This window comes from Trachemys scripta, chromosome 1 (genome assembly GCF_013100865.1).
Source record: "Trachemys scripta elegans isolate TJP31775 chromosome 1, CAS_Tse_1.0, whole genome shotgun sequence".
Taxonomy (NCBI): domain Eukaryota; kingdom Metazoa; phylum Chordata; order Testudines; family Emydidae; genus Trachemys; species Trachemys scripta.
The window spans coordinates 63695616-63720386 of NC_048298.1; the positions used below are offsets into that span (position 1 = coordinate 63695616).

The 24771-nt window shown below is 41.7% G+C and overlaps 1 protein-coding gene across 1 annotated transcript; it reads left to right on the plus strand.

Annotated features, from left to right (window-relative positions):
• The first annotated feature begins 443 nt into the window (after window positions 1–443).
• On the plus strand, window positions 444–24307 carry CCT2 (chaperonin containing TCP1 subunit 2). Its single transcript, XM_034771262.1, has 16 exons — window positions 444–595; window positions 2300–2374; window positions 2889–2954; window positions 3061–3172; window positions 3467–3543; window positions 5911–6023; window positions 7188–7390; window positions 8441–8541; window positions 8624–8751; window positions 11877–11980; window positions 15793–15912; window positions 17783–17911; window positions 18017–18120; window positions 20706–20805; window positions 22261–22402; window positions 24057–24307. The coding sequence occupies exons 1-16, from the start codon at window positions 593–595 to the stop codon at window positions 24085–24087; spliced, it is 1608 nt and encodes a 535-aa protein (XP_034627153.1). The 5' UTR covers window positions 444–592; the 3' UTR covers window positions 24088–24307.
• The last annotated feature ends 464 nt before the right edge of the window (window positions 24308–24771 follow it).

Genomic DNA, 24771 nt, shown 5'->3' on the forward strand with positions numbered 1-24771 from the left:
CTTTGGTCACCCTAAATGACATTGCCATGGTGGGCAACAGAATATAGCCAGAAGAGCACAGAGTGGATCGTATTAACACTATTGAGCTGCTTGTGCCTGAGTCGCTAGATGTGTCACTGGTCACTTTGACATAGGGTGACCAGACAGCAAGTGTGAAAAATCTGGAGGGGGGTGGGGGGTAATAGGAGCCTATATAAGAAAAAGCCCCAAATATCGGGACTGTCCCTATAAAATCGGGACATCTGGTCACCCGACTTTGACACTTATTTTCTCACTAAAGAAACCGAAAAGTCACTACATCTAGTGACAAAGTAGCTAAGTTGGCTCAGCCTCCACCGGACAGGGCAGACACGCCCCCGCCTCCCCCTCAGGGGGTCCCTTTCGCCAGCGTAAGACCACAACTCCCAGAATGCAACATTCAATAGGGCTGAAGCGCTAGGCTGAGGCAGCCCTTCCGCTTCCTGCTGGCAGGCGACGCAACTTCCGGTGGCTGCTGGGAGGTAGCTCGTGGCCTGGGGACGGATCGCGCGGCGGTGACTCTGAGCGGGCGCGAGGCGGTCGGCAGGACGCTGGTAGCAGATTCACCGTCGCTATGGTAAGGCTGCGGGCCTGGCCCTGGTCCTGGTCCTGCGGGCCCCGAGGAACGAGCGGCGGGGCGAGGCGAGGCGGGCTTGTGCCTGCCCCAGCCCCACATGGGCCGCGCGGAGCTGTGGCTTTCCGCCGTTGCCGCCCGCGGCTCCGGGCCCTCCCCCGCCTTTGTGCGGCGCTGGTGCCGCCCGGCGAGCGGAGCGCTGGCCTAGCCTAGAAGTTTCTAGAGCGGCTTCCCGCGGTGGGCAGCGCCGCAGATTCCTCGCCCGGGGGGGGCCCGGCGCCGAGGCCCGTAGCGCTGGGGCTGGCTCGCCATGTGGGGCCGCTGCCCGGCCTGCGTCACTCTGGGGACCATCGCCGCGGGGCCGCCGCCCCATCCCACGGCAGTGGGGGAGGGCCCCGGGGGCTCTGAGGCTGTCGGGTTGGGGCTGATGTCCAACGTGCCTGCTGGCGAGAGGGCTAGTGACAGCTCTGGGACCGGACAGCGGCAGCCGCTCTCCCACGGGGCACCAGGGGATGTGGCTGAGGCAGGCGGCCCTTGGCAGACTCGAGGTTAGGATTTACCTGGGTAACAAGATCATCCACCTCAAACAAGGTAAAATATGGTCAGGGGAGCGAAATCTTTGTGTTTCTGCACATAAGACTACTAGTAACTGATGGGGACTTGGGAAGAAACTTACTCAGAGTTGGCTCAACCCTATATCAGAACAATCTACTGTGTTAAAAGTTTGCAGTGGTGTAAAATTGAATATACTGTAAATATCCAAACAGGCTAATATCACTGTATCACTTATATTCCCTTTTATCTGGTTCTGAGTTGACTTGAAGCTGCTGAAGAATCCCCAGTTTGTTTCAGAATGCAGCTCAGGGTGTTGTAAAACTTAGTTCTAGTTTGCTGTTGAATTCATGGGGCCCTTGATTAAGTTTAGATTTCTAATTTTAATAGGCTAAAAAATACTGATTACTATTGTGGTGTAATTGATGTGGGAAAAGTAAGGAAGTAAAATTGTGATAATGTTAACTTAGAAGTGTCGTTAAGTTTTTATCTTTGTATTCAGTAATTCCGCAAAACTTTGACATGAGTGGCTCCAATTCTCTGCTGGGTGCAGCAGAGCAGTGGAGAAATAAAGATTCTGGTTTCCCAGTTTTCTGGTGGGCTCACCTCTGCCCTGGTGTAATTAAGAGCTGGCTCCTTTAAACTGTGCCAACTGGTAATGCTCCTCCAGGGCTGTTGGCTAGTGGAGAATAGCTGCATTCACTCCACAAATAGGGGTATTAGAAAGCTAGTTCACTGCCAGCACAGAAGAAATCTCTGCCAGTGAAATCTGGTCAATTTCCAGACAAATCTCCTTGTCACCTGTGCTCTGCAGGACAGAACAGGGCAGGAAATCTTATATTTGCTCGGGTAGTTCATCTCAGCAAAGTTGGAGACAGCATTTGAGTCCTTTTGTGCCCCTGAGGTAATACCTGTCTTTCTAAATAAAGAGGCACTATATAGCATCAGTAAAGTGAAGATTTAAAAAAAAAAAAAAATTTTTAGATAAAAAGTGTGTTAAAGATTAATTCATTAAAATATTCCTGGGAATAGGGGATATTAAGTATTGTAATTCAACAATAACATAAACCATCATTTAATTTCAATTTATGTTTGTGAGGTGTTCTGAAAATGATGTGATAAAGCTAAATTACATTATGATTACTATTATTTCAGGCATCCCTTTCCCTAGCACCTGTGAATATTTTCAAGGCAGGAGCAGATGAAGAAAAAGCAGAGACAGCTCGGTTGGTGAGTTTATTTAAATATCAGCAGAATTGCTAACACCTTCTATAGTTAAGGTTGTCTGACGGTTTTCGTTATAAGTAAAGCCCTGTGTAAATCACACTGTCATGGGGGGCATGGAAACCATGAAGAGACTTGAAGTATAATTCTTTGAAGATTTCATCTGTACTGAGAATGCTCCAGCCTAAGTTTGTGGGGATTGAGCAGGAGTTTCCATGGAGTTGCTGCTCCCAGCTTCTGTGGGTCATTGGGGTGCTGGGTACATGAACTGAGATCGGGCAGACAGAGCAGCATCTCTTGTGCTCTGAGTGACTCCTCTGCTGGCATCAAGGTTATGAGGAGAAGAAGCTGCCTGACTTCCGAGCCGGACTAGGGGCGGGAAAGGGATGGGATGTGGTGGAGGGAGTAGATCAGGATAAGTGGTTGTAATTCCTGACTCTGTTATGTTTTAATCTTCAGCTGCTTACTCTTATAAAATAAATGATGAATCCTTGTCTGATCTTGTTCACTTTTATTCCAGTCATCCTTCATTGGTGCTATTGCCATTGGAGACCTGGTTAAGAGCACTCTGGGACCTAAAGGCATGGTAAGATATCTGCAGGCTTTCAGACACCATATTTTTAACGGTCTTTGCAACTGTTAACACTATGAAGTACATGTTCAAGCAGTATCCTAAATCTTGAATCCTGTAGGACAAGATTCTTCTAAGTACTGGAAGAGATGGCACAGTGACAGTAACCAATGATGGTGCAACCATCCTAAAATCTATTGGAGTTGACAACCCAGCTGCCAAAGTTTTGGTTGGTGAGTTTGACTAGATGTTTGTCATTACAATATTTGAAATCTCCTTGTAGGTCAATTATTAAATAGCATTTACTTTATCAAACAAACAACATCCTCTGAGCAAGTTTCTTTCGCTATGTAGCGGGCTGATAATATGACGCTCAGTTATCGCAATTAATCCTGCCCCTGTGTTTTTTAAAAATCCTGTTTTTGATTTCCAAACTAGTGTACCCATAATATACAATATTTGTAGTTAGTACTGAGCAGTACAGAATATTTGAATAAATAAACTAACATAGTAGTATTCTCTTTTAGATATGTCGATGGTTCAAGATGATGAGGTTGGTGATGGAACTACATCTGTAACTGTGCTGGCAGCTGAATTACTTAGGGTAATGAAACTTTTGTTTTTAAATATTTTCTACTATATCTGGTATGCGAGTGCTCTGATATCATAGACGGAGTAGGGTGCCGCCAATAGAGTAAGCATTAGTGTATCACTTATCAAATTGTTAAATACAGGAACAAAACTTAAATGCTGTCTGTGCTGCTTCTTGGGGGTATCCAGGGTTGTGAAACACCTTGCTACCTCCTACCCTTAATGTGAGGAAGTCTTGTCTGTGCCTGCTGTGTATCAGTTCCTTAACTTCACCAGTCTCTGGCAACGCAAATGCTACCTTCCAGGCCTCTGCCAGCCTCACTCTCTCTGTACAGGCGAGCAATAGGCACTCACCAACCCCCAAGTCCTCCAACCATTCCTCTGGAATGCCCACCCCCATTTCAGTTAACATGTGGAGAACTCTGATTTGCTATTCCCAAAGGAGTAGTATTCACCAGCTTACAAGATTCAACTGAGGATCACCACCTTATTTTATACATAGCACTTTACTCAATCATAACGTGCATTCTAGAGCCTAAACTTAACTTACAAGGCCTCTGTGTCCCACATGATAGCTTGCCCCAAGTCTTTTTTCCAGTGCTTCAACCAAGTTGGCTGAGATCCCTGCTTCATAAGATCAAGCCAACTGGTGGCTTGTCCTCACAAATTAAAGGATAACTGGGGGTTCATCTGCACAGGTTACCAAGAAAACCACCCAAAAACAAGTCTGGTTCGTCCAAACCACAAAAAGATCCCACCGAAAAAAAATAGCAAGGGGCTAGCGGTTTGCTCATGGTGCCATGATGCTGAATGGGGCATAGTTCAAGAGGAGGGGGGTGGAGGGGAGAAGCAGTCCCAGAGATGAGTGGGAGGTGCGGGGGGACTGTGGGTGCAACTGCATGAAAATGGCCTCCTATCTGCACAAAAACAAACCCAAAGCTGTTTATTATATGCTGTCTACTTCTAAACCGGACAACCTTTGTTGTGTTTTCCTGCAATCCCCACAATCTATTGAGTAACATTTTGCTCAGGCTGTAAATGGGCATCCATTGTGAGCCATACAACACTCAATGCACGTGACCAGGCACACAGAGATAAGCATCTCGTCCTTCCTGCCTGACAGGAGCATGTGGATCATCATCTGATAGCCTGCCTTAACTCTTAGACCTAGATAACTTAACTTTTTCTCACATATTTTCTGTACATACATCTCATAGTTATGACCAGCGTGACACAGGCTATCATAAGAGACCTTGCATACTATTCTTTGGTTGACTAGTATGTAGACACCAGACCCAGAGGATCTCTGAAACCCTTATGTACACCTGTTCCCTATGCCAGTTGGCATTAAGAGATCCTTGGGTCACACTGTTCTGTTAATAGTTATAGTATTCTAAACAACCGTATTCCTTATCTATTACTAATAACACTTTGAATTATTGCAATTGAAAGGATTTTAAAAATAAACTTGCTTCCCCATTTATGTTGTCTTCCTCACCCAACTGATATGCAAAAAGAAACAATGAAACTGCCTTTTTAATCATATAATCAGTTTCACTTTCTGGCTCTTGCAGTTAGCAGAATGGTACAGTGTTTGATTACAAACACTTCAGGAAAATACTCCTTTTAAATCTTTTTTCCCAGTGAATTAAGAAAAGGGAAACATTTTTGAGAGACTTTGTAAATGATTGTTTTTGCAAGACCTACATTGATTTGGTAGTGCCTGTTTTAACCAGTTAAATGTCATCCTGTGTACTCTGAAGGCTACTGAGCTTTGACTCTCATGAGCTACCTGTGGAGGGGCAAGGACCTCCTGCTAACAAAGCTCTGCAACAAGGCCTAGAGATTTTAGCGCCAGGAACTGACATCAAGAGCACCTGCCAATCTTAACTAAAAATGACAGGGCTTAAGGTGAGAGATGATCTCTTGGGTAGCTGACTTCCAGGCCAACCAGGGCTTTGAAGATTTCTCACCAGCCCCCTGAGTTGCACCCATAAATGAACAAGAAGCCAATGCAGAGCTTCGAGTAGGTGATGTATTTTTAGAATAACTTGCTTGCCTGTTCAAAATATAGCTATGGCTTGCACTAGATAAAGCTTCCAGATGATCTTCAAGGGCCACCCTGAATAAAGCACATTAGTTGCTTAGGTAAGAAATACTGGCAGCATGAATGACCATATCTGTATTTGTAGTATTAGAGGGTAAATATATATTTCCTAAATCATTCCTGTTAAGAGTATTCTGATTGTTTTGGCTGTCAGGTGGATTAAAAGTCTCCTTTTGATGTTGAAAAGATTCTAAATTTTCTTACTGAATAAATTGCCTTCCTCACTTCAAATTTGACATTGAAGTAAATTAATTATATGTTTTATGTTAATAGGAGGCAGAAGCATTGATTGCAAAGAAGATTCATCCTCAAACCATCATTGCAGGTTGGAGAGAAGCTACAAAAGCAGCAAGAGAGGCCCTTTTGAAATCTGCAGTGGATCATGGGTTAGTAAATACCTTGCATTTGCAGTAGTAATCTTCTTTGGTTGTCCTGATTAATTTCTATGTAAACTGTCACAGATGGGTAGGACAAACTTAAAATATAATATGATATAAGCAATATTTTTTTGAATAGATGTTATCACAATTTTCTTTAAACTATAAAGGCTTTTCAAAAATAGACAAAGTATCTTAAAATACTAAACGATGTCGCTGTTTAACTAGAATATAATTTGCCTTAAAAATAATTTTCCCTTTCAACAAAATTTGCAGTTTGTTCAGATTTTTCAGTGTATTCTGTAAACTTCTAGAGTGGTAGCCGTGTTAGTCTGTATCAGTAAAAAGAACGAGGAGTACTTGTGGCACCTTACAGACTAACAAATTTATTTGAGCATAAGCGTTCGTGGGCTAAAGCCCACTTCATCAGATGCATGCAGTGGAAAATACAGTAGGAAGGGGTGTGTGTGTGTGTGTGTGTGTGTGTGTGTGTATATATATATATATATATATATATAGCCCATGAATGCTTATGTGCGTGCACACACAACATGAAAAAATGGGGGTTGCCATACCAACTCTAATGAGACTAATCGATTAAGGTGGGCTATTACCAGCAGGAGAAGAAAAACTTTTGTAGTGATAATCAGGATGGCCCATTTCAAATAGTTGACAAGAAGGTGTGAGTAACAGTAGGGGGAAAATTAGCATGGGGAAAAAGTTTTTAGTTTGTGTAATGACTCATCCACTCCCAGTCTTTATTCAAGCCTAATTTAATGGTGTCCATTTTGCAAATTAATTCCAGTTCTGCAGTTTCTCGTTAGTCTGTTTTTGAAGAAATGTATAGGTGAAGTGCGAAGTATCAATAATATCTGTATGCAGTAATGCAACAGGCCATATGTGGTTTGTTATCCATTGAGCACAAACTCCTTTTCAAGAGGTGCTTTTATTCAAATTCATATCCTAAGAGGAGAGTGCCTCATGTAGATAGGCATACAATGAACTATTTGCAAAGTGCAACTATTTTGCGACTCCACATCACTTCAAAAATGTTGAGGAAAAATATATAACAATAATGTAAATCTGAGTGTAGTGGTTGTCAGTCAGTTGAATTGCTTCTTCGGTCCTGTCCGTTTAATTTTATTCACTTGGTTACATTGTGTTTGTTTTTAGTGATGATGAAATAAAGTTCCGTGAAGACTTAATGAACATTGCAGGGACCACGTTGTCCTCAAAACTACTTACTCATCATAAAAATCACTTTACTAAACTAGCAGTGGAAGCTGTTCTTAGACTGAAAGGATCTGGTAATTTGGAAGCTATCCATATTATCAAGAAACTAGGTGGAAGTCTGATAGACTCTTACTTAGATGAAGGTATGTTTTTATTCAGTGACCATGTATTTGAGAGTTGAAATTAATCCTATATGTGAGATATATGCATCTGTCTGTATGTGCTTCAGAAAACATTGCTATAGTATTGGTAGGTGAATCTATACAAATTTTTTGACACACTTTAGAACGGGAGTGGGCAAACTTTTTTTTTGTCCCTAGGGCCACATTGGGTACAGAAATTGTATGGAGGGCTGGGTAGGGAAGGCTGGGGGAGGCTATGCCTCCCCAAACAGTGAGGCATGGCCTGGCCCCTATCCAACCCCCTGGAACCCCAATCCAGCTCCCCCTGACTGCCCCCTGGTACTCCTACGTCCTTTCCAAACACCCCTGCTCTCTGCCCCCTGACTGTCCCCTGGGACGCCCGTCCTCTATCCAATCCCCCCTGTTCACCCCCTGACTGCCCCTCTTTGGTCCCCATCCAACCCTCCCTGCTCTTCCTGCCCCATGTTACCAGTGGGGTGGGGGAAAGAGGGGCTCAGTCCTTTCCCTGTGTGTTTCCCCTGCTCGTTTGGCTGCTCTCCCTGGCAGTTGGGCAGGGCTCGCTTCCTTCTGGGCGTGGATGCTGGGGACAGGAGCCAAGCATGCTGGAGGGTGGACGGGGGCCCTGGGTTGCTCTGCCCCGTCACCGGTAGCAGGGCCCAGGCCCCTTGATGGCTCCCACTGCTCCCCGCCCCCTGACTGCGCCACCCTGGAGCACCAGGCCTGGCGGCGCTATAGCCATGCCGCCCGGCCAGAGCTCAGCCCCACAGCCTAGGCGCTGGGGGAACTGTGACTGCGAGGGAGGGGAACAGAAGAGGAGGGGCCAGGGGCTAGCCTTCACCATGCTCACCACGCTGCCAGGGAGTTGGACTGGCTCCTCTGCAAGCCTGTCCTGACTCCACTCCCTGGCAGGAGCTCGGGGGCCAGAGGGAGGGGTCCTGCGGGCCGGATGTGGCCCACGGGCCGTAGTTTGCCCCCCTCTGCTTTAGAATAATAGTCCTTTTCCCATTTTCAGGCCTGCTGAGTTTTTTACTACTTTCTCTTTCACTACAGGCTTTCTACTAGATAAAAAGATTGGCGTCAACCAGCCAAAAAGAATTGAAAATGCAAAGATACTTATTGCAAACACTGGTATGGATACAGATAAAATTAAGGTAGGTGATTAATATAATAGAAGTGGTCTTTATAAATTGAGTTACATTTCAAATAAATCTTACATCTTTGTTTTTAATTTAGGTCTTTGGCTCTCGTGTAAGAGTGGATTCGACAGCAAAGGTAGCAGAAATAGAACAAGCAGAAAAAGAAAAAATGAAAGAGAAGGTTGAACGTATTCTTAAGCATGGAATAAACTGCTTTATTAACAGGTATGTATTTATTGTGCAAGGAATAAGGTATGTGACTGTCCCCCACGCGTTCTCTATTATTAAAAGCTTGCTGCTTCATAACTTTTTTAAGACCCAGCTCTCTCTACCCACACACATAAGAATCATCCAGCCATTTATTATCAGACTTCTTATTTATTGTAACGTCTTCACTGAGTCCAATATCACTCCTTGCCCACCCCGTTCCACTCCATGCAAAACACAATTGTTAAGTAATTTCCTTACCTGTCATTCTGACTGCGCCATGCCCCCTACCTTTTAAATCCTTCCATTCGCTCTCCCTTGTCGCTTGCATGATGTTGAAGCTGCTTGTGATTGAGTACAAGAATCTATTTATATCTACCTCATATCTTCTGAATCGTCTTTGGCCCAGATCGTCAAAGCTATTTAGGCACCTAACTCCCGTGACACCTCTTGTGACTGGTACTCCAGCTCTCTGTGTAGCGTTCCATGCCATTTGCTACATATAGAACACCTTTTCTGAGCTGGTCTGCAGAGCTGCTGCCGCCGCCGTTTTAAACATTCCTTAAGATCTACTTCTTTTGTGATACCTACAATAAACAACTGACTATAAGTTGATCTCTTTATTTATCCATCTCATATACTTATCACTGAGGACTTGCCATTTGTAGGCTGTGATCTTTTGAATAGTAAAACCGATGAGGCTGTACTCTTGCTGAAAGACTCACAAGCAACTCAAAGATCTCTGAGTCTACATTCCTGCACCAAGAAGGAATCAGGCTAGACCATAAATGTAGTCTAAGCAGAGGTACCAAAGGAAGACACTCTGCCTTCCCTTCATTGGCTACTCACCCTGCGGCTACATCAAGGCAGTTAATTGACATCTTGGTTAAGAGTAGTTTACAACATCTGGAGAATCTTTACTCATCCTGCCCATCCCTAAGGGGTAGGGTATTCTATACAATTTCAGTCTCCCTACCTCCCACCCTCCTTCCCCATCCCTTTTTCAGGGACTTCTCTCACGAAAGACAGTTAAGTCTGAAGAAAAAACGGGACTGGTGCCCAATTCTAGACTTTCTCTGGTGCTTCAGATAGCCTCTATAATCCCTTCCTTAGATCTCAAGGACTGACTTGCAGCTCTCAAGATGCCTCTTTTCATATAACAATCCATTGGAAACTTTGGAAATTTCATATAACAACTCATAGGAAATGTCTGAGATTCCAAGTGATAAATTCCCACTATCAGTACAGAGTTCTGCCATTCCAACTATCAACAGCGCTAAAGGTCCTCAGCCGCCTGGCTCTGGTAATGGCAGCTCACGTGAAAAAGTAAGGAATCATTTGAGTGAAATCAACACATGTAAGTGACTCAGTTGACCTGATTCTTGAGCTGTTCACTATCCTGCTGACTCCAGCTTGGCCAATGAAGTTTTCATTATCAGACCTGCAGAATCTATCTATTCATCCTCTGATACTTATCTCTTCTTCCAGACATAATCTCCCAGAACCAGAGACAGGTTCTCCATCTGGACCCAGCTTTGTTATCCCTGACAGTGTGGATACTGACTACCTAATCATGACTTAAGAGGAGCTATTCTGCTGAGGTCCAGAATATACCAATTCATGAATAGAAAAGACTGCTAGGTTTACTCATTCAGCCGAGTGGAAAAGATTCTCTATTTGGGCCCAACAATGCCAATTCTCTCCCTTAGACTCAGATATTGCTATTTTGGGCCACCTTTTTTTTTGCTGAAGAACTCAGGGCTATCTTATCAGCTCAGTAAGCGTTCACTTGGCAGCATTATCAGCCAACCATCTCTCCCATGCAGGGTCATGTGTTGTTCTCCCATCTGATGATAGCTAGATTCCTTAAGGCCTTATGTGGATGTGTTTCCCCTCAGTCAGGGAGTCTCCTCCTCCTTTAATATAGTGGAGGTGGGATTGATATAATGGCTCTACCTTTTGAGACTCTGTTGACCTGCTCACTTTACCATTTGTTTATGAACACAGCCTTCTTGGTGGCAATATGTGACTAAAGGAGAAATTCAGGCACTTATAGCTAATCTGTGTACACTACATTCCATAAGGACAGCGTGACCCTTAGGCCTTACCTGAAATCCTTGCGGAAAGTAGACTCACGCTTCCATCTAAATAAAGTGATCCATCTGCCTGTCTTTTTTCCAAAACCCCACTCTAACCAAGGGCAAGCCAAACTACACTCGCTAGATGTACTTAGGGCACTGTCGTTCTGTCTAGACACAACTAAACTTTTCAAGAATTCCCCAGACTATGTGTACATTTGCAGATAGGATGAAGGGTAAGGCAGTATTTGCTCAGAGGTTATCTAACTGGATTCACAGTTGCACTAGGCCATGCTATGAAACAGCCAGACAAGATCTACCAGTAAAGATTGGAGCCCATGCCAGGTCCTAGCTACTGTGTACCAACCTGAGACCTATAGGGCAGTTGCATGTGCTTGGTGCACATTTATACAACATTACTCCCTTGTAGAAGTATCAAGAACTGATGCGTGCTTTGGCAGACCTGTTCTGTGGTAGGTGTTCAGATACTTACATCACCCACCTATGCTCCAGGTTACTGCTCTTGAGTCACCAGAAGTGGAATACATACAACCTGCTCTCCTTTCCTGTACTACAGAACCTTATGCGAATTGGATTCTGTATTGGGGAAGGAACTCAGGATGTTTGGGACCACTCTTCCCTTTATTCCCTTGGGTGGGGGATCATGAGGACAACTACAGTGCAGGTGCAGTCCCAACAGACACAGCCAAGATAATCTGAATTTGAGCCTTTGGGTATACGTGCACCAGAAGTGGAATATATCTTGATAACCGATTTTAAAGAACCACAGTTAGAAAAACAAGTTACTTTGCAGTGTCTTAGTTTCCAGTTACGCCCCTAGAATTTGTCTGACTCTTCATGCTTTGTGCAGGGACATTTTCTCCATGTTTGGGAAGTGCCTCGCACCCTGAGTGCTTTTGCAATCGAAAGTCTAAATAATAATTGCATTCAAAATCCATTTCTGTTCATGTTGAGAAGCAGGTTTATTTCTGTGGCTATCATGTAATTTTGATGAAAGATGCAGTCTTTCGATAGCATGAATATGTGTGTGTGCTTCAATTGTAGGCAACTGATTTATAACTATCCCGAACAGCTGTTTGGTGCTGCTGGTGTTATGGCTATTGAACATGCAGACTTTGCAGGAGTAGAACGTCTGGCTCTTGTTACAGGTATAGAGAAGAGTGTTGCATCATAGAAATATGTTCTGAGTGTTAACATATCAGTAATTAATTTTCTGCTAAATGTTAATGTGTGATTCCATAGTTGATACAATTGCCTTTAACTTTTCATTTTAAGAAAAGCAGTTAATGTAAAAAGCGGTGGAGTTATATGAACATATTTTACTTGGGGGGGGGTGGGGGAGTTAAATACAAAAAACCCCCTGAAGATCTTTCTCTCAATGTAAAATCTGCCCAAAAGTGATTACTATTTTATCAGGGATGAAACCTCGTGCTCTTGGTGTCCCTAAACCTCTGTCTGCCAGAAGCTGGGACTGGACAATAGCATGATGGATCACTCAATAATTGCCCTGTTCTGTTTATTCCCTCTGAAGCATCTGGCACTTGGCCACTGTCAGAAGAGGGGATACTGAGGTAGATTGAGCATTGTTCTGACCCAGTATGGCCATTCTTATGTTTTTGATGGCTTTTGGCCTCTAAAATAAATTGTTTTGCTAATGGCCAGCTATCTACGTCCCAGTGAGTACTATTGTCATCAGAGAAGAGATGGAAACTGAGCTGAACTATCTTCAATTTACTCTGCTTTAAATTTAAACTTACTGTTGTCATTTGGCACTAGCTCATGAGCCCTGCATTATCATAGCATGCTGATAAATGTACTTTTTTAGGCTTTTCAGGTTTGATAGGGATCAGACTTTATTTTAAAGTTATCTGTAAATAACTTTAAAAAAAAAATCTTCAGAATTATGTTTTTGGTACCCTAAGTAACCAATATAGAATGTCTGAAAGAAATGTGGGATAGGTCTGCTGCAGATAGGCCTTGCTAGGTATAGCATTGTTTGGTTTTTGGGAAGTATAAGTAGTCTAGTTACAATAGTATGTAAAATAAATTAAATATCCCAACAGAAGTATGATTAAGATTGTATTGTTTAAAGATCATATAGGTTTGTAGGTAGTGATCATACTGTAGCTCTATATCACTCGCTTAGCACTCTATAGAAGAGTGGTACGATAGTCTAAAAAGAGCTACACTCATGTTAGTCAAGCATTAGAGTGAAATAAATAGTTGGGTACTGGATATGTTTTTCATGTAGCAGATCAATCAAATAATTGGATTTAATTCAAAATTTAAAGTAATACAGTCGTGTCTTTATCAGATCTCTCAGTGCTTTTCAGAGGTGAAACAAACATATACTTCTATGCATCTGAAGAAGTGGGCTGTAGTCCATGAAAGCTTATGCTCTAATAAATTTGTTAGTCTCTAAGGTGCCACAAGTACTCCTGTTCTTTTTGCATATACTTCTAGACTCTGTTCTTAAAATTTTGGTGCCAGGAGTCTGGAGTTTCACAATATATAGTGTTGAATTTCCCAAATTCTTCAAAGCTGAGCCTCTGCTTCAGGAAAATGAAACCAGTTGCATCCTACCATGTAGTGATAAAGCCCTTCATGTTTTAATGTATACATCTTCCTGACTCCTGTGCCCTCCACGTTCTTTGGGAAGTGGTGGAAACTTTGTCACCTTTCTTACATGGTTTGAGCAGTGAAGTATCAACATTAATTGTCATCATTGGCATCTGAGTTAGCACCCATTGAAAAGGATGGAACAGTCCAAGCCTTGGAGGTATTGTTTCAGGTTCTCTGTAAACTCAAACTTCTTTGCATTGGTTTCAGTTTAACAGTTTGACGTTGTTGTTACTAAAGGGAAAAGGGTATTCTCAGTTCAAGCTAGCTGACTAGTTATCTAACAAGGTGAAATCCTAGTGAAGACGAGACAGTTTGTAGCATTCGCGTGAGATAGCAGGTCAAGTTAAAGATTATGGGGAGCCTAATCTTTAACTTGACCACCTAACTTGTATGTAAAAACTACAAACTGCCTTGTCTTCACTAGGATTTTACATCATGTTAGATAACTCCAGTTAGACACCCCCCCACACACACACCTTTTTTTTTTTCCCTTAGTGAAAACACACACCCTTTAAAGACTGACTTTATGACTATAAAGTAAGTCTAGATTTTTAAAAAAAAAACATGAAAGTGGAGACTCTGGGAATCAACTGAGATATACAGTCCTGCCACCAATTTTAGGAAACATTGGTGTAGTGTTACTATTAGTAGCTAAAGGAAGCTTCAGATCTTCCAAGACTTGACCTAGATCAGGGGTTGGCAACCTACAGCATGTGTGCCAAACATGGCACGCAAGCCGATTTTGAGTGACACGCAGCTCCCTGCCGCGGTCCCGGCCCCCAGCCCCCCCGCCCACCGCTCTCCCCTGCGGGGGCAGGAGGCAGAAGCTTGGTTCTGCAGCAGCCAAGCTTCCCCCATCCCCCTCTTCTTTCCCCAGCGTGGTGCTTTCCGGTCCCTCCTCCTCTCCTTCCCTGCGCCAATCAGCTGATGGCCCTAGCGAGGGGGAGGGGGGAAGAGTGGCAGCATGCACACAGCTCCATAGAGGATACAGAGAGAGGTAGGGAGGGAACCCGGGGGAAGGGGGTAGAACAGGGCATATCCCTTCCAGTCCCCTGCCATGAGCCGCTCAGGGCAGGGGCTGGGAGCACCCATACGAGCCGAGCATCCCAGCCCTCTACCCTGAACCCCCCCACCCCAATACACCCCCAGCCTTCTGCCCTGAACCCCCTCCTCCAGCCCTCTGCCCTGACCCCTGAAACACCACTCCACCTCCCCCCCAGGTATGGGGTCCCTGCCACAGGCCCTTAGCCCGCTGCTGGCCTAGGTGAACAGAACCCCAGGCTGGCAGCGAGCTGAGCAGGCTGGTGCGGTAAGATCAGCATTTTAATTTAATTTTAAATGACGCTTCTTAAACATTTTGAAAACCTTGTTTACTTTACATACAATAGTTTAGTTATATAATAAAGACTTATAGAAAGAGACCTTCTAAAAACGTTAAAATGTATTACCGGCAGACGCAACCTTAAATTAGAGTGAATAAATGAAGACTCGGCACATCGCTTCTGAAAGGTTGCCGACCCCTGACCTAGATGTTACCCGGGGTTCTTTCAACCAAGAGCTTTGGGTTGAAACTTTTACTCTGTGCAAGCTGGTGTCAGAATATAAATCAGGGGAGACACGGCCGTCCGACCAATAGATGGCTGGCACAAACAGGACAATACAAGAGTGCTTTCACTTAAAGCTATACTTTACTTAGTCTCAAGCACTTACATACGTCCACAAATTAGTAAAACACCCTCAACCCTGGATTATTACCAAAGCTGAGTTTGGCTCTAGAGTGAAACAGTAGCAGGATTCCGGTGGCCAAATCTTCAGTCTGCTGGTGGGGACCGCAAGATGTATCCAGAGGGAGAGTCCAAAAAGAGTCCCCAAACAAGTCCAACTATCTCAACCTTTTTTCCCCTTATTTATACATTAGTAATAGAATGACATGTCCCTCAAAGAAAACTTGTAAAGTAAGCAGTTTCAATGGTCAAGCAAGAGGTTCCTTCTGATTATTCATTAACCAGGTGTGGGCTTTCCCAGAGTTTGCAGCCTTGAGACCCCAATAGACATTCCTGGGGCACATCCTGCTCTTTTAAAATGCATGTATCAGCAATTTCAACACAATTCTTATCAGGAAGAACGCGGGGTCAAGCTGCCCTTTCTGTGGCACCCCAAACCCCCTCCCCTTCTGCCTTGGTCAAGCTGAGACTACTGAATGGCCAGTTTAGTTTTCTGACTAGGCTGCCTTTAACAATAAGCCATAGTGGTTTCAGGCTCTTTACTGGTTTGCCAAAGTCTCCCCGTAAATAGACTGTAACCAAACAAGTAGTTTAACATGAACTTACATTCATAGGTGGTGAAATTGCCTCAACCTTTGATCATCCAGAGCTGGTAAAACTAGGAAGTTGCAAGCTTATTGAAGAAGTTATGATTGGAGAAGATAAGCTCATTCATTTCTCTGGTGTAGCTATGGGTAAGTGTTTTACCATTAACCAACCATTATAATTTCATTCATCAATCACTAGGGCCCATCCAATTTCACAGCTATGAAAAATGCGTCACGGACCATGAAATCTGGTCTCTGGTGTGCTTTCACCCTATACTATACAGATTTCACAGCGGAACCCAACGTTTCTCAAACTGGAGGTCCTGACTCAAAAGGGGGTTGCGAGGGTGTGTGTGTGTGTGTGTGTGTGTCAAGGTTATTGTAGGGGAGTCATGGTATTATCACCCTTACTTCTGCGCTACCTTCAGAGGTGGGTGGATAGAAAGTGCTGGCTGCTGGCCAAGCATCCAGCTCTGAAGGCAGAGTCCTGCCAGCAGCAGTGCAGAAGTAAGGGTGGCAATACCATACTATGCCATCCTTACTTCTGTGATGTTGCCTTCAGAGCTGGGTGGCCAGCAAGTAGCAGCTGCTGACCAAGGACCCAGCTCTGAAGGCAGCAGTGCAGAAGTAAGGGTGGCAATACCATACCATGTCATCCTTCCTTCTGCGCTGCTGCTGGCAGTGGCATTGTCTTCAGAGCTGGGCTCCCAGCCAGCAGCTGTTGCTCTCCGGCTGCCGAGCTCTGAAGGGAGCGCTGCTTCCAGCAGCAACGTAGAAGTAAAGGTGACAATACCGCAGTCCCCCTACAATAACCTTGCAAACCCCTCCCTCCCCCCTTTTGGGTCAGTATTCATTCCTACAGTTACAACACAGGGAAATTTCAGATTTAAATATTTGAAATCATGAAGTTTACAATTTTAAAAATTCTATGACTGAAGTTGACCAAAATGGCACGTGAATTTGGTAGGGCCCTATTTATCACTAACCATTATATTTAAACTGTTCATTAAGTGGTTGTCATTAGAATAGATACTTTAGATACACCATGTGACAAGTAACATTTCGTCTTTAAAAGCTTGGCCAACACTAAGGCCCTGGTCCTGCAAAGATATGTACATAGGTTTAATTTTACTGAATTGTGTTATGTACATTCATAAGTGTTCGCAAGATTGGGACCTAAGACTGTGTCCCCACCCCCCCTTTTGGTAAATAAAACAGTGGTGAGGCAAGTGGCAACCTGTTAGCAGGAATCTTCTAGAATAGATTTCAGTAACTTTTATTAACCAGAAAGTGCCAATACTTCTGATCTATATGTAGTTTATTAAATTATTTCTTTGCTATCTGATGCTTCTAAGTTAACTATTTATTTTGTGAAGAAATACTGCATATTCTGTAGTAGGACATGGATGAAAATGGCATGGTTAATGGAGTTCATTAGAAATTTTCATTTGTACTTTGCAACAGAGGGTCCTGTGGCACCTTTAAGACTAACAGAANTTTTACTGACATCACCATGGACAAGTTTAAATTATTAGAAAAAAATGCAGCAGTGGGCATGTCAAAGTAAAAATGTCAGAGGTAGCCGTGTTAGTCTGAATCTGTACTTTGCAACAGAGGGTCCTGTGGCACCTTTAAGACTAACAGAAATATTGGAGCATAAGCTTTCGTGGGTGAATGCCCACTTCATCAGGTGCAAGACTTGCGTCTAATGAAGTGGGCATTCACCCACGAAAGCTTATGCTCCAATACTTCTGTTAGTCTTAAAGGTGCCACAGGACCCTCTGTTGCAAAGTACAGATTCAGACTAACACGGCTACCTCTGACATTTTTACTTTGACATGCCCACTGCTGCATTTTTTTCTAATAATTTAAACTTGTCCATGGTGATGTCAGTAAAACTAGCATAAATGCTTTTGAGACTTTGTTTTTCGTTCTGTCAAAGCTATTCTGTCAAAATTTTGTTGATGTTCTCTTGGCTATATTCTTAGCTCTTTGTTTTTGCTGTTTTTGACCTTAGGTGAAGCTTGCACCATAGTGCTGCGTGGAGCAACACAGCAGATTATAGATGAAGCCGAAAGGTCTTTGCATGATGCTCTGTGTGTCCTTGCCCAAACTGTGAAAGATACAAGAACTGTCTATGGTGGAGGTGAATATTCAAGTTATCTTTTACATTTTCTTTTCAACACAATGTGTGAGTTCTTGTTGTCAGTCAAGGCAGGTTGTAAGGTACTTACATTCTTTTAATATACAGGTTGCTCAGAGATGCTGATGGCTAATGCTGTCACAGAGGTTGCCAACAGAACACCAGGCAAAGAATCAGTTGCAATGGAGTCTTTTGCGAAGGCCTTGAGAATGGTAAGTTAATGTACTTCTTCAAATAGTGTCCCTATGGGTGCTCCGCTGTAGGCGCACTTGCGTCCCTGCGCTGCCGATTGGAGAACTTTGGTAGCAATGTCTGTTTGGCCAGCACATGCACTGTCCCCCACCCTGGTGCATTCCTTCTCCCCTCCTCCTGTCCCCTCCCATGCTCGGTTTGGAGCCCGGGCTCTGGGACTTGAGCCTGGAAGTCTACACAGCAGTGAAACAGCCCTGCAGCCCAAGCCCCACGAGCTGGAATCGGCTGGCATGGGCCAGCTATGAGTTTTTCTTTAGCTGTGTAGATATACCCTAAGACTAAAGGTAGAAGAGAGCAATAGAACAGGCAGCAAACATTGGTTTGTTATACCAATAAAAACTAGCAGGATCTTATTAAAGGGGACAAGATAAAGATGCCACATTTATTATGATAACAATTTGATTTATGACCAATAACTAATATCTTAATCCTTATACACACACATTATACCTAACACACACACACACACACCCATCAGATGTTCTGCAGCTGCTGCATAGTTCCTAGCTTATGGCAGCTAACTGGCCAAGAAAGCCGGGCACAAGGACGAGCTGGGTCTCTGTTGGGCATGCACCGATGCCCTTCCATGTTGGCAACAGAATGTTACCCTCCTCCAAAGTTTTCCATCTCACCCATCCTTTTTGTAGGCTTTAGTTTGAATCCAGAGTCTATAGGTCTTGCTGTGTCATGCTTTTGGTGATTGATCACTCGTCAATTGCAGACATGACTTTCAGCCTGGGACCTGGCTTTGATCTTCCTTCTATTGTACCTTTTCTTTTTAGGGTGGATTCTTCTTACTTTGTTAGGGCTCTTGTCTGCATCTTCAGCCGTTGGTGTTTGAACTCTATTTAATCAGGACAGGCTGGGTCTGGAGGTTGATTCCATCATCCATACATACCTCATTCACACATCTAAACTAAACTAATAAGATTACAGCAGGGTTTGCAAAAATGAAGGTTGCAGCAAGCCCTTACCAAATGGAGTAAACGTTTTAAAATGGGGTTTGAATTACAATATGGCAAACAGTGAACAGAAGTTACACTGTAGGCAAGTGTAATAAATGGTGAACAGAAGTTACAATACTGAAACAGTGCAAGTCTCAGTGATTTAAGCAGGAATTGGATTGATAGTGAAACATACAAAGGCAGCTGACTGAACAGCTATGGCTCTTAACAAGCATCTTAACTGTTAATTAGCCAGTTATTGGGGTAACCGGTTTTATGAATGAATATTGTTTCATTCATAAAACTTTACTTATGAAGTTACATTAATAAAGAGAACAATTAAAAACAATTTCATTTATCAGTTCTACAGGTTCCAGCAGATTTAGGTGGCTGATTCAGGGAGATTACTGTAATGTTTTAATAGAAAAAAATCTCTAGCACTGTCTGAACTTCCCTACATAAAATCTTAGAAAATATTTGTTTCAGCTTGTGAAAAATGAGACACCACTATGGAAAAGTGAATACAATACACATTAATTGCTAACCTCACTTATATTGGAACACAGAGTTGGGAAAGCCTGACTTCCAGTAGCAACATTTTAAACTAGGAAAAACATCTTTTTCAGAAAGTAATGTTTAATTTAGAGAATACTATCTCTTTAATGACCATACACAGTTTGCTCTAGCATCACTTAGACTGACATGTGTTGAGTAGTATCAGGGGGTAGCCGTGTTAGTCTGTATCTACAAAAACAACAAAGAGTCTGGTGGCACCTTAAAGACTAACAGATTTATTTGGGCATAAGCTTTCGTGAGTAAAAACCTCACTTCTTCGGATGCATGTGTTGAGTAGAAGACTCTTCTGTTGATAAATGCTCATCAGCAAGTTTACATTCTTAAAATGGAACAAGTGCCACAAAACCATTTTGAAATGATTAATGAGAAAATGTACTCTTGTGTTCATGTGTTAAATTGAAGGAAAAACCAACTAAAATATTGTAGCTAGCATTCCCTCTAGTACTGCTTACAAAGATCTCAAGCCTGAGGGAATAGCATTCTCATAATAAATATTTTGGTCTATTTTTTTCCAATTTCTTTTATTGAAATATGTACCTTTAATATAAATTAATAGGGTTTTTTTTAAAGAGCTGCTTAATATCTATTTCAGAGTTAAGGTTGCAGTTTTAGACCTTTTCTAAGCTATATTTTCAACCAGTCTAAACACCTCCTTTTGGCCAGCAAATTTGCATGTGTATTCTCAGTGTAGAGAATTATTTTACACACATCACAGGAAATCACTGCAAACCATTTTAGTTGCAGATAAATATTTTGTTTCAAATGGTCATATAGTGTAACTTTACATATCTATAAATTAATGAAAAACATTTGTTGACAATCTCAACTGGTGAATTGCTGCTTGTATATGTTTTTTTTGTGTCTATGCCTTTCTCTTTCACAGATGTTTTTGTAACTGAAGAGTAAATAAGCAACCTTAAGTTTGTATAGAGTTGTTGCAGTAGGGTTATTTTGTTTTTGCTTTTTATTTGTTTGAGAATTTAAAACATCCTCTGATCTGTTGTCATGCATATTTATTCTTTTAGATCCCAACCATTATAGCTGATAATGCTGGTTATGACAGTGCAGATCTGGTGTCTCAGCTCAGAGCTGCTCACAGTGAAGGGAAAACAACTTATGGACTTGGTGAGAAATTTGATAGCATGTGAACTGTATTGAATTTTTTTGTCCTTTTTTATGGTTTGGAATATATGCCTTTGCATTGTTGTGACTTTCTTGCCTTGACTTTATCACAAAGTCCAGTGTTTATTGCATCACAAACAAAATAAATAGAATTTAAAGTAGAATCTTAACACAGTAGCATGAAAAGTAGTCACACCTATTTATATCAATAGATGTCCAATTGAATGGACGTGAATCATGGTTTCATATGATGAATGAAAGTACTAGCTTTTTTCCTGTACTGTCTTAACATGTAATTGCCCTGGTCCTCTGATAATTATACTAGGAGACAAATTCATGGTTTGTTCATGACCATTTGGAATACAGATGGCTATATGGCTATACGGTATTCTTTTATCTTTCTGGTTAAAGTATAAGCATCACATCAGTGAGTGTTAATGCTGTGATTCAATCAAGATTGAGTAGCAGCATTAGGAAGTGACAGTAAATAGATGCAGAATTTGAAACAAAGTGATAAATGACATAAGCTCCACTTGAAAAGCTCCACTTTGACATGGTTGTAATGGCAAGAATGGTTATAGTAAAGAACTTACTACTTCCAGTTCAAATACAGAAGACTACACTTATTCTATAATATGTAAATGGTATCTTCAAGTTCTTAGTTAATAGTGCAAAAGTTAGTAAATATATCCTGAAAATTAAACATATTAATATCCTCATGCATGTATTTGCATATCAATTACATACACATGCATAGAAAGAAAACATGGTATTCATGATGATGTGATGTAAGTTTTATTGGCTTGAGTTTGGGATAATTGGTTCAATGTGGATGCCCACTTTGAAATGGGGGCAAATCAAAGCACACTGTGGCAGTGTAGTGTGAGGTAGGCTTACACCCTAGCTTGTCACAAACTAACCAAATACACAAGCCCTCAATAACAGCTTGTATGTACTTACTATATCATGACTTTAAGACCACCATATTGCAGCTCTGTAGGACATTTCATAATGGAAGCTTCATACCGTTGGAAAGGGGATATTCACAGCTTCCCAAGGGAACCTAGCACTCTCTTCTAGCCCAGGAACATCCCAAGATGGTGAATTTTGGCGTTGACATTTCTGTATGTAGGAAATCTATTTTAGGTCACTTGTGGAGATATTTTACATCCTCTCCCTTTTAGCCCTGCATAGTTGGACTCAGTCATTAAAGCACTCGGCTTTACAGGTGGAGGGATAAAGGTAATAAGTATTGACCCTTTTCTTTAAAATACATAATTTCTAAAATCGTTTTTCTGTAGAATATATGACATATGGATAATACGTGGTTGAGATGTAATCTTTTTATCCACACTTGATTTAGATAGCTTTATGGATAATGCAGGTTAACAAGATTTTCCTTTATTTAAAAAAAAAAAAAAAAAAAACCCTTCTGGCAAAGTATCTTTCTTTTTAAAGATATGAAGGATGGTGTCATTGGAGACATGGCAACCCTGGGAATAACTGAAAGCTTCCAAGTCAAGAGACAAGTTCTGCTGAGTGCAGCTGAAGCAGCAGAAATGATTATTCGTGTGGATGACATTATTAAAGCAGCACCAAGGTATCCTAAACTCTGAATCGAAGTTTAGTGTTCTAGTTATACCATTAAAGAGAACCCTTCATTTCAAGCTAAATATTTTCATCTTTTTTTTTTTTCCTTCCTGGTAACAAAGCTATTTTTGGTTCTACTCTAACATTTTAGTATTTCCACAATTAGTTTGCAATAGCAGAAATAATTGACCCTCCAAAGTCATTGTGATGTTTAAATTAGTCTGTTCAAGCATCATCTAGTTAATGAAAATCCATAGTTGTGACACAGCGTTTGATCAGAACATGCAGAACTAAACTCTGAGTTCATTGGAGAAATATGTTATTTGTGGAGAAAAATGGGGAAGGCAGTTTTTGATTCTCTCCATTGTTAAGAAACCCTAAAAGCTAAAATTGTAGCTGGATGCCCATAATGTATCTGAAATTGAATCTGCTACTGCTTGTTGCTGTTTACTATTATTTTGTCTACTTCGGTTGCTGATTGGTAGATGAACTTTACTCCTAGCGCACCAATCTTAATGTGTAACCCACATTTCTTCATGTCATTGCCCGCATGGATTCCACTCTTGGGCACATGCAAACCAAGAATGGAATCCATGTGGATGATACATCTCTAAGAACTACAGTTACTGTAAAGTAAGTAACACTATTCTTTGGATGATTCAGATGCTGTAACTTAGAGCATGTTGACATCTGTGTACCTGGAAATATTCTACAATTTTGTACGCCACCTTGAAGAGTCACTGCATATAGTTCGTGGCAAAAGATAGTTCTTTCCCCAGTTAAATCAAGTCCTGCACTGGAGGAATTTATTGGAAATAAAATGACTGCTAATGAAGAATCCCTCATTGTTCCTTACTAGTAAAATTAATCCCTGTGGCAACAGCCTTGCAAAACTAATTTGGTGTTATCTAAAAGGTTTTGGTGAGACAAAGGGCTTATGTAAGCCCTCACCACATTGGTGAATTTCAGCCTTAATTTTAACTTTGTAAAAACAGATGTTAGAAAATGTTAGTGGATTGTCATGGGAAAAGTTAATAGTGGGGTGCCACAAGTCTCTGCTAGAACTGTTGTGTGTGAATGATGTGGAAAAGGGAATGAACAGGGGGGTGACAAAAATTTGCAGGTAACACAATTTGCCATTGTTAACCAAATCCGTAGAGGATTCTGAGAAACTTCAGAAGGAAATAACCGAAGTTAGGTGAATGGGCAACATGAATATTGTTGATAAATATGAATAATGCATATTGGAGGGGAAAATTTGAACTTCTTATGCACATTACTGAATTTTAAATTAGCCATCAGCTGGGAAAGATTTAAAAAGTTGAATTTTTGTATGTACATAAATATCCAGTTACATTAGTAAAATTACTACTTAAAGTTTTAGAAGGGGTATAAAATCTAATGCTTTGGGTCTCAACTGAGTTTCTAACTATTAAGAGAAGACTCTTACTGGACAGATTATCCCTACCAGCTTATCATTAGGTTGCTTGCACCTTCTCAGGAAGCATGTGGTGCTGGGTACTGTCAGAGACAAGATACTGGATTTGAGGGAAATAATTAGCATTGAATTTACAGTAGTGTGGAAAACTTAAGTTACTTTAAAAAATGTCTGCTGGTCTTCAAGGAGAAGATACCATTCTAAATCATGTTGATTTTTCTTTCAGGAAACGTGTACCAGACAATCGCCCATGTTAACTGTTCAACCCATAAGGATGTGTGGACCAGATCTCGCCAAGTACTTAAAAAAACAAACAAAAAAAAGCCTCCTGAGAGGTTATGGAACAGAAACTTAAAGTAAAAGAGTGTATTCATTACTGGCATGTCATTGTTACATTTTTCTGCAGAATTAACTTATTTTGTTTTTGTGCTTTAAAAAAGGCATTTTACATCCAAATAAAACATGGGTTGTATGAAACATCTATATTCCTTCTGTTCCTTTCCGAGTTCCCTCAATAGATCCCTGAAATAAAGTTTCAAATTCATATCTGAGGGTTTTCTTCTTGGTAAAGAATGAGTAAGTGTGATCTTGATATATAGAGGGAATTGCAGTGGACTTTCTCAGCATCCGGAGCAGAGAAATATTTAATATGGATACAAATGACCTCTCACAGTGGAAGTTACATTACTACTTTAGCTTGAAAGTGATATTTTCGTGCCCCTTAACTCTTGCAGCCTGAACAGCATTTATTATTTCCAGCCATGGGTTTGCTTTATAACGGATACTGGATATACACTGCATTTTTTGGCAGTTAAAGAAGACTGGGTTTAACTTGGATGTTGAAAAAAATCTATTGATGTTAAGCTTTTTTTTTAATCATTCTGTTAGTACCGAAATTTACAATATGCCATGGCAGGAAATGCAATGACAAGTAGCAGAAA